The 10,886-nt window shown below is 39.6% G+C and overlaps 1 protein-coding gene across 1 annotated transcript; it reads right to left on the reverse strand.

The window, feature by feature from the left end:
- Positions 1-323: 323 nt before the first annotated feature.
- Positions 324-9,698, reverse strand: LOC118416354 (endosome/lysosome-associated apoptosis and autophagy regulator family member 2-like). The gene is made up of 11 exons (XM_035821447.1): positions 9,680-9,698; positions 9,310-9,493; positions 8,442-8,555; positions 8,244-8,376; positions 7,622-7,711; positions 7,082-7,190; positions 5,660-5,729; positions 3,259-3,341; positions 1,336-1,424; positions 595-781; positions 324-331 (listed from the first exon to the last, which is right to left on the reverse strand). The coding sequence occupies exons 1-11, from the start codon at positions 9,696-9,698 to the stop codon at positions 324-326; spliced, it is 1,086 nt and encodes a 361-aa protein (XP_035677340.1).
- Positions 9,699-10,886: the final 1,188 nt, after the last annotated feature.

Below are 10,886 nucleotides of genomic sequence, written 5' to 3' on the forward strand. Positions count from 1 at the left end.
CATTAGCCAACAGTGTACAGAATTAATATATAATTTCATCTATCAAGGTCCACAATACAGTAATTCTAAAAGAACTCTTACTCACCGTGCACACTGATACACGTCATCTCCATGCTGGAAGAGAGGCTGTTCCACCACTTGTACTGGTGACTGTAGTTAGGCTCTGTGCTGGGCGGACAGGTCTGGCAAGCTGGGGAGGGAGGAAGACCTTCAAGTTAGGGAAAGGTACTATCTTACGAGCAATTTTTGGTAAAACATACAACCGAGGCAGTTGGAGACAGTCCACCTGAATGTGAACAACTGGCCCATTTTCATTTAAATGCTCAGCCTCCTGTACATACCCCTGAAGATTGTAGGACTATTATGACAATGTACTAATCAAATTGGTTTCCAGAAGTCATGCCAACGGATTTCTGTATCTGTATCTATATATAGCTGGTATAATTGCCCTTCAACTTAACACACCAGCTAAATTTTGGGATTATGATAACACACCAGGATTTGATTAGAAAACACAAAGCTGGAAAAAAGTCAAAACTATAACAGGGAGTGACTTTTGATTTGAACTTAATTTTGCAACAGATCTGTACTTACGTTGCTCTCCCTCTGAGTACTGTTGTGCCGGACAGAACTCACAGACGGTGGCTGTCTGGTTGGGGAAGGCCATACCAGGGTTACACGGCGGACACGGCTCCTTGGCGCCGGACGCGGGGAGCTTGACTGCACCGTTAACGTCATCGCGACAAATCTTTGGCTCAATCCACTTGTACATCAGCTGGGTCTGGAGAAAGACATTTTGCAAACATGCTTGCTTCAAATATGACACTACAGTATATGGTTCTTTGTCTTTGGTCCTGAATTAGATTCACGCATCGCGACAGATCTTTGGCTCAATCCAGTTGGGTCTGGCATCGGAGGATGGAGAAAGATATTCTTCAAAAATACTTGCGTCAAGTATGATGCTAACTTAAATGGTTCTCAACCTCTCTCTGTCCTTGGTGCTGAACTACACGTTGTTTCCTTATTCTAGTAGTTGTTATACATGTAGACCTTACGAAAGTCGCAGTACTTTTGTCGTGTCAATAAAGATTTCTCTATCACTGTCCTTGGTGCTAAATGACATTCTATCATGTTGTTTCTGATGTATGCCATGTAACATGTACATTTTTGTATTGAGCAACTGCAAATTTATCATTGAGTTGCCAGCTATTTGGTGTATTATGCGGGAATGTCTAACATTTATATTTTGTTTTCTTCTTTTAAACCTCAGTTTCCTATAGATGTACTTATGGTTTTCACTCTATCAATTTTTTTAAATCAAACCATCTGTAGTACCTGCTTGTTCTCATCACATGGTGTGTGAGTCTCAAAGTAGTCCTTTGCCTCACACGCGGGCATCGGGGTGCACTGGGCAGCACCAGCCTCTGTGAAGGGATAAAATACCATGCGTTAAGTCTTCTCCAATTTATGATAATACTGACTGTATATTGTGAGTAGTTGAAGTGGTGTACATCTGTCCAAAGCATATTGAAGATGAATTTCACTTTTTAATGGAATGCTCTAGATACGCTATTTTACGTAATGAGCTATTTACATTTCTCGAATACAGTACAGCAGATTTCAAGAGACTCGATGCTACAGACAGATTTGTATATATCTTTGGATGCCACGACTCCCATAATGCAAGGATAGGCAAATATATCAAAGACTGCTTTGCTATTAGAAAGAGTAATGAATCTCATGTATAGCCCAACTCGATTGTAACACTATATCAAAGACTAATGTGTCAGCCCTTCTTGTTACGTTAATTAGGATATCAAGTCTTATTCTCTACACCTATTTTGTACTTTGTGTAACAGTCATTGCCATACTTTGTACCATGTACAAATGTCGAGCAATAAAGTTCTACCTATTAATATAATAAGTATATTATTGTAAGTAAAATGGATGTATGATAATGGTTGGGTGGATGGACCATTAGATGGATGGATGGATCTAAGGATGATGGGTGGATAGATGGATAGATGGATGGATAAAAGGAAGGATGGAGGGATGGATTGATGAATGAATATGAAGGATGAATAGATGGATGGATGGATGAAGGGAGGGATGGATGGATGAAAGAACAGATGGAGGAATGGATCAGTGAATAAATGGTTCATTGAAATCATGTACAATGTCATTGTTGTACCATGGCCACATGTCTTGGCAATGGGAATTATATAGACGGCCATATAAATAGTTAAAAAGTTAAAACACAGTCAGCATACTAAACATAAATTGATGAACTTATTATACAGATACAACACAAATCTCTACATGGTTTAGAAGGGGATTACACACAAATAACACACAGTAAGGAGGTTGACCTCCTTGCACACAGTAAGCCATGTTAGTGAATGACCACAGTACCTGAGTACTCAGTAGCATTACAGGCTACACACTCAGCCGAGCCCTCATGCGCCGCGTGCTGGTTACGGGGACATTTCGCACATCTGGAAGGTTCGCGCACGACAAAACAAAACCCGGCGGTGTTACATGAACATATGGCAACACAGTACACCCTATACATGTAGCTAGGGGTCTCTTGTTGGGGTTCATCACACAACTGCACTGAAATTACTTCCAGATTCCTTCTCTTCAAAACTTAAAGTCTTTTCAAGACTTAAATTTAGACCTTTCTTTATCCCAAAGCTCGGGCAACATCTTTGTATCTGGCAGAGAAAATAATCATGACTAACTTTCTCATGTTTTCTGTAATTTCAGTGTGCATAGATGAACAACATACAAGGCAGACCTAACGTGTGAATGTAGAAATTGTGATCAAAAACCAAACCAATCTGACACAGGTTTGCATACAGTTGTGCCTCCTCCCTGCTTTCAAATAAATTTGCTGTATGGTTGTTGATAGAGTTGTGTTATGCAGCAAAATAGATGTGATTGCAACATTATCAACAAAACTGTACACTGGTAGTCTGGTAGTAAGGACGATATATAATACATCTGGGATGTATCTAGCCTTGGCTGGAGTGAGGACATCAATTAGTTTGGGATAGTTGTGGTGAATATAGCAAATTATCTTTAGAAATGGAGGAAAAACAACCAATAGTTCCATTTTTACAGTTGCCAAAATTACAGTTGGTTGTTCAGTACATTTGCATGTGTACAGTCAGTATGCATTCTGTGTCAGACTCTGTCAGGTCACAATCCCCACCACACCTTGGCACCACACCTCCCGTACAGTCGGTCATGTTTTACCTGCGTAGTGGTTTCTGGGACAGTTCTGACAGTTCCTCTGACCAGGCTGGGGCTGGTGGTGGTTCTCCTCACACACTTTACATCTGGAGCGGTCAGCGAGCAGCACAGCAGCGAGAGCAGACAGGACAGGACAGAAAGGAGCAGGTGAAGATATGTAAAGGTTACAACACTTACAAACAGTTACAACACTCACAAACAGCGAGCAAAACATCAATGATTTGAGTGAAGAGTTTTCCATGCACTTGCTGATCAAGATTCAGTGAATACAATCATCATTTGGACAAGAATACTCCACAAATTTGTTGTCAAAGACAACTTGGTAAAGATATCAGTGCTCAGTATGATCAGTGAAAAAAATATTATTAATCATTTGGAAAAGAATACTTCACAAATTTGTTGTCAAAGACAGTGGTAAAGATATCTACTGAATCAGTGAAAAAAATAATCATTTAGAGAAATTAGACAAGAATACTCAAATTGGTGGTAAAGATATCAGCAGTACAATAGATCATTATTCGAATATTTAGCTGATGAATATCTAAAAGTTAAGCAAAACATGACATGCCATTGAATGACTGGATTGGAGAGTTTTTAACTTGATGTTTTTCTGGCAACACATGTACAAAAAATTTTATATCAGCAAGTCCAAAGACATTTTTCCTTCTTATACATATCTGGGTGCATGTGAGGCATACCCCACTTGGAAACAATTCTGTCTCCAGATTCCAGAATGATAAATTTCAAAATTTCCTAATTTTCTATTGACTACAAAGTCACAAAAATGTTTTGCAACAATAAGGTGGGATAGAATCATCACAACCTGAATCTGAGCTCCATACTTAATTTTAGAAAGTGCCCAGGGCCACAGGTGTACTATGTACATCCAGTTTCATCCTTTTTGTCTCAAATTACAGCTTCTACGCCATTTCACCTTTATTATACGAGTGTCAAGCTCTTTCAGCTCTTACCACTAAAGGAGGTCAGGGACATTATAGAGTGACCCGTTCAAGCTCCACTACTTAAAGTGGATTGGAAAAACTGATCCTGGAAATATCACACTCTTTAAATAGACTAGGAAAATCTGTCTTTTCCAGTGACTAACTGTATCATTGTTTTTGTGTCAAATGCCGTCATGGCTTGAGACATCTTAAACTGTTTCAGTTTTTTGTGACTGTTGGTGACAACTCTGGGCACAGACAGTTTGTCATATGTCTCAAGTCATCAAGTAAAAATAGCAAATCATTACATCTCAAGACATATTTCCTTCAGCGCTATCAGACAGATAGAGGCACCAACAAGCCTTCACTTTAGAAACTTAAATCAGAATGTCAAAGTTGGCCGCTGGTTGTATTTATATATTTTTTATTATTATTTTAATGATGGAGATTAAAAGCAGAAGACACATTGATTACAGAGTTACACATAGAGAAGCAGGCTACATTGTGCATTAGGTAAGGAAATACCGAGATGTGCTTGGCTGGGGTTAGAGAGAAGTGCAAGGTGTGATAGTTGAAAGTTAAGTCAGATAGGATAAGCACACCTGAGAGTACACCTGTATACACCTGTCCGCCACCAGAACCCACCTGTCCGTGCCTAACAACTACAACTACAGGTCATAGTTTATAGCTTAGTGTCTGAATTTTTTTCTATTTTCTTAAAGTTACTTTGTTTCAAGAAAACAAAAAAATCAGACCAAATGTTCCCAAGTCTACATGTATACTACCACCTTTGTCTTTACTATGCCTATGTGCAAACCCATAGTGTTAGCCACAACATGAAATCTTACAACCAAAACAAAGTTAGTGACTATTCATACAAACATCTATAAACAGAGTGTTAGATATAAAACACCATGGTGTTATGTCTACAACAAGAATACAAACATATGACACTTGGCTACAAACATGTTCACGTGTTTATACAAACATGCCATTAAGCTAAAACCTACATAGTCTCAGACTGTCATTACAACTCATACAAAAAGAATGTAACTGTTTGGTCAAATAAATTGAAGTGCTTTTCTGGCCAACGGTAAAATTTCCACAACTTACTACAATCTCTCTTCATTTGGCAATACTAGTTCACCTTTACACGTAGGGTAACCTACTAGTATATCGGTTGTACTTAAGAACACTGGGATATCAAGGCAACAGACGGTGGTTTCAACTTGCAAATTGTAACTAATAAAAGTCATCATCATCATCATCAGTCGACGTGATCACACATGTTCACACATGTTATAAAAGTAATGCAGTTTGAAACTGCCATCTGTTGACTTGACAGATAAAGGTTTCCCTGCGTAGAAAGGCAAACTAGCATTAACGCTAGACCTGACTAAATTGTACTTGAAGTTAAGGCAAACAACTTCTAACTACAATGAGGAACTAGACAGTGGACTCACTCAGATTGTCCTGGCTGGTCCGTGTACGTGCCGGGGGGACACTTGGTGCACTCTGACGTGTACGCAACTCCTGAGAACAGGAAACAGAACAGTTTTGTCACATCTCTGTTGCAAAATGATCCATTATTTTCTATCATATGTTGGTCAAGAAAGCAACACTGTTACAAATGATGACAAATAAGCTTGTTACAACTTACAACTTCAGTGCTACATAATTCAAGGTACAATGTAATTCAATATACAAAATGTACGATAAAATAGTATTATGCAATAATCACCAATGGACAACTTTTCAAGCCTTGCAAATACAACTGTACCTAGTTTTAGTTGAATTCTAAGAGATCATCATATTGAATGTAAATAAATGTAGCACTAAGAAAAACCAGGGGGAAAAATAGCACTAGCAACAAATAATCTTAAACCAAAATTCCACAAAGAGATTAACCAAAAATTCTCCGGTGAAGACAAATTCAAATTATACATCCATGGCAAAATTACACAACACATGCCCAAACTGTTGATATGACAGCAAAACCAAATGTGAAAATAAAACTGTCCAAATTGTTTTGAAATAGCCCGAGATAGTTCACCTATGAGCGCTCCTGGTTGCGGGGAAGGGAATAAGACAGAGCGTGAGAACTCAAGGCAGGGCAATAAAATTACTTGTCAAATATTCAATATCAAATACTAGTTTCACACAATGAAATGTGCATGGTTAATTCACATCCATTATACAGAACCATGCAGTGTATTTTTCATTCATTTATTCCAGAAATTTGCATTCAGCTATACAGGTAGGCCCTTCATGCATTCTTTCTCCATGACATTTACAGTGGCATCTTTGATATACAAGCAAAGATGTGCATTTTACACGTTCAAGCATTGAATATGATTTCCAACTATAAATTAGCCTCAACATGCAGCTTTTTGTATATAGACAAATAGATGGTGTAACTTTCAATCGTCATATATTGTCACCAAAAGCAGGCAACCAACAAGACAGGTAACATTGTATATCAATACAGTAACTGTATGTATTAGAGCAGTCAATATCTAAAAGCTCTTTCAAGCTAAAATTGAGTATTCATTTTATGCACTTGTTTCATGCCAAAATGAAGCAATTTGCTTTATGCAGCTAGCCAACCCCTTGATCCACCGTTATCCTGACAGTGGATGCTGTGTGTGAATAAACAAAATTTCCATGCAGATACGGACTCTTGTGGCAGAGGCAGCTGTGCTAGTAGACACCAGCTTTATACGCGAATGTATCTGATTACACTTACTCTCAGAGACAACAAACTATGTTCATCTGATACTATTGTATCATCTGATATTATTATGTTTACATTGACAACTTTGCCAAAACTTTGCAAGACATTTCCGTATCACATAAATTACATGATATAGGAGAAAAGACTGTACCTTCAATGGTTATTTTCTTGATGAAGACAGGCTTCGGCTTCCTCTCGTTCCCAAAGGACAGACCAGTAGTTTTCCAGTAGATCACGTTGTTACCTGACGTCAGGTCAATCTGGGGAGGGGGGAATACAGAGAGGAAGATGTCATACAGGCTGTCAAGTGGTGAGAGTGAAGGAATGAAAGAAGAAATTAAGGAAGGAAACTTTTGTACGTAATGTTTTATCATGAATAAATATGACATGCAGAATGTCAAAGCGTGGTGTGAAGAATAGCCAACTGCTGTCTACCCGTGTCAGGGACCCTAGCAGTAATGTAATCAAATACTGGATACTATGACTACTATACTACATGTACAAGAATAAAGAATTGATACATTCCAAATTGATTCTTGTCTCAGGGGTTGTAGTTCTGTTTAATCAGAAAACTTTACACACACAAAAAAAAAGATCTATGAACACAATATTCCCACAGAGTTGCTGAGATCCATTTTCTGCTCAAGTTTTCAGGATCTTTAAGTTATCATAAACCAGACTAGTATCTGACCGATTCTTCCTTCCACGCCCCTTCCTCCGTTGTGTCGGGCCACTTGTTGGTGTCGGAGTCCATCACAGTTTGGCACTGCTCGTTCTGAACCTGTACAACAGGGAGGGGAGAGAGTGTTAATCTTCCAAAATCAACTGCCATCGTGATATAGAGAGATAGCGCAACAATTGCATCCATGACAATGTATGGCAAGGTATAGATAACAGAAGTTACAGTTTAATACTACACGTGATATAATAAACGAGAAATCAAGTTCCACTGCAGAACCATAAAGCCGCTAGGGGGTTTAAAATCCGATCATTTCAAGGTTTCATCATCAAGCTATAAGCACAAACCAAATATCAAGGCAATCCATCCAGGCCTTGTTGTGTTATGCTGTTTATCTACAAACATACATACAAGTAACTACCAGGATAACAAAGCTTGCAGTTAGTTTTGCAAAGGTTAGGTGTAACGGGTCGATTGGTGAAAAGTTTGACACGTTTTCATGCAAAATGTGCCAGAATTCTAACGGCATTCGAATTACTAACAATGGCACACTCATTGCACTCACAACTTGCATTTGAATGATTCTTTGGAGGCATGTGTGATAACTCAAGTTATCAATGAGTACTTAGTATACGTAGACATGGAAGATGGTGTTGTCATCGATGTACTGGTACGTGAAGGTGATCTTGCCGGCTTTCAAATAAGTTATCACCCGGTCCGAAACACCCATATCAAACATTATCATGGCCCAGCACGACATAAAGATACTAAAAACAGTACCAGTGCAATGCTACTTACGTAGACATGGAAGATGGTGTTGTCATCGATGTACTGGTAGGTGAAGGTGATCTTGCCGGCTTTCTTCAGGTTGGCCGAGTACACCAGGGTGGTGGTGCAGTCTCCACTTCCTGAGGCGATGAAGTCTCCCTTCGGCTCCCAGGTCACTCTGGAATATACAAAATAATTCATCAAGACACACTTGTTTATTTGTTTATTGTTTGTTTACTCCAGCGCCACAGTTATGTTATGTTATGACATTCATCAGCTAATGAATCACTGTTGTATCACCAATATGGTAATGAGGAAAGTGTCCCGGATGTTCTCCGCCATGTTGTTGTGAAGCCAGTCTGAAGTACATTAAACCGAGTTGCGTTTATCCCTACACTGGAGTCCTCCTTGCAGTCCCTGTAGTTTACTACTGACGCAGGGTTATCTACAGGACCTGCCCTTTCGTCTCGGGACGGTAATTTGCTTATGTTGGGATGGAAAATGATTTTACCCCATCTGTCCCAAAAATGACATGAAACCGTTGAAATGTACTGTCATAAGATTGAAAATGGAAAAATTAAGGCAAATCAACAACAAGGGCTCCCAAACAAGAGTGGGACATAAAAAAAGCTGGAGACATCCCAGGTTAGTATTCATTTGCAAAACAAGAAAGCGCAGAACAAATAATACATGATAGGATAAATGAAAGGTAAAACAGGAGCAGGAGGAGGGCATATAGAGCTTACACTGTTACAGTATACTAAACCCTCCTCCTCTATACAAAACAGTAAAGAAAGGTAAACGATAGATGAAACAGGTACAGGAGGAGGGGAAAACCATACAGAGCTTACAGTATATTACATTGTAAGTCCTCCTCCTCTATACAAAAGAGGACTTTCTCTTGCAAGGAGTACAACACATGTGTGTCTTACGATGAACAGTTGGTCTGGCTGGAGTAGCTGTAGTCACCGATATCTGCTGAGGTGGTGAACCCCCCTGGGAGAGCCTCCCAGTGGTCGAACAGCACCCCCCCTCCCAGGGAGTAGGTGCCGGGAGGGCACCGCTGACAAGTCTGCTGATCGATGTTGAAGAACTCACCAGATCCACACGAAAATGCTGGATAAGATTTCAAAGATTTTAGTGCTCGAAGTTAACAACTACAGATGTCAAAATCATATGTTCAAGCTAGTCGTTACAATAACAGCACACACACTACTTTTCTAATCAGGCATGTTAACTGTCTCGCTGTGACCTAGGTAACTTGTCTGTGTATTACTCCTAAGTAGCTTAAGCTTGTATCACTCTGTGGCTTTAATGACATGAGGCAAGCAGAATAAAGTTTTGAGTCAGCTCACAACAATGATATTATTGCATTGATTACTGGCATAATAAACAATCATCATGACAAAACCTAGGACAACAACAGTAACACATGTACAACAAAACAAAGCTAAATGGTTATATTATAAAAAGAACGTCAAGGTTCTTCAAACTTGAGAAAATGTGAGCTGAAGACTTACAGCATTCCTTTCCCCGTTTGGGTGTTTCTGCAGGCGGAGGTCCCGTACACGTGCTACCTACTTTAGGCACCAGAACTCTCCATCTTCCCCCACTGCTGTCGCACTCTGTGTACTCATATTTGAAGTCATCCTACACAAACACAACAGTGGAGGTTAGTACATGTACAAACACAACAGTGGAGGTTTGTTAGTACATGTGCCCACGTTAGGCACCAGAACTCTCCATCTTCCCCCACTGCTGTCGCACTCGGTGTACTCATATTGGAAGTCATCCTACACAAACACAACAGTGGAGGTTAGTACATGTACAAACACAACAGTGGAGGTTTGTTAGTACATGTGCCCACGTTAGGCACCAGAACTCTCCATCTTCCCCCACTGCTGTCACACTCGGTGTACTCATACTCATAGTGGAAGTCATCCTACACAAACACAACAGTGGAGGTTAGTACATGTACAAACACAACAGTGGAGGTTTGTTAGTACATGTCAGCCTACACAAACACAACAGTGGAGGTTAGTACATGTACAAACACAACAGTGGAGGTTTGTTAGTACATGTGCCCACGTTAGGCACCAGAACTCTTCATCTTCCCCCACTGCTGTCACACTCAGTGTACTCATACTCATAGTGGAAGTCAGCCTACACAAACACAACAGTGGAGGTTAGTACCAAGACTATGATTGACATATTACAGCAATTTTGATGATGTCTTCAATGCTCTTGGTCAGTGCATGATTGTAATTTACATTGGGACCTTACTGAGAAAGACATTGCAGTACCAAGGCCAGGTCTTGGCATTTACTGTACTGTGAGTTCCTTGTTGAGTCTTCAACAGTCCTATATGTAGGTCAAATTTCCTACACTGAAATTCTACAATTTCTTGGTTATCCTAAGTTAATCTAAGTGTGCATGATAAACCAGCTATAAAAACTTTAATGCCCCATTTTCAGTAAACTGCAATACAGCTTTTAATCAAGAAACCAGT

The sequence above is a fragment of the Branchiostoma floridae genome, chromosome 5 (genome assembly GCF_000003815.2).
Source record: "Branchiostoma floridae strain S238N-H82 chromosome 5, Bfl_VNyyK, whole genome shotgun sequence".
NCBI classification, from domain to species: domain Eukaryota; kingdom Metazoa; phylum Chordata; class Leptocardii; order Amphioxiformes; family Branchiostomatidae; genus Branchiostoma; species Branchiostoma floridae.

Excerpts from the sequence above, each read along its gene's own strand:
- LOC118416354 (XM_035821447.1), bottom strand. Across the intron at positions 3,342-5,659 it reads GACCAGCCAGGACAATCTGA|ATGTAAAGTGTGTGAGGAGA; the intron begins GTGAGTCCACTG and ends TGACCGCTCCAG. Across the intron at positions 782-1,335 it reads CATGTGATGAGAACAAGCAG|ACCCAGCTGATGTACAAGTG; the intron begins GTACTACAGATG and ends GTCTTTCTCCAG.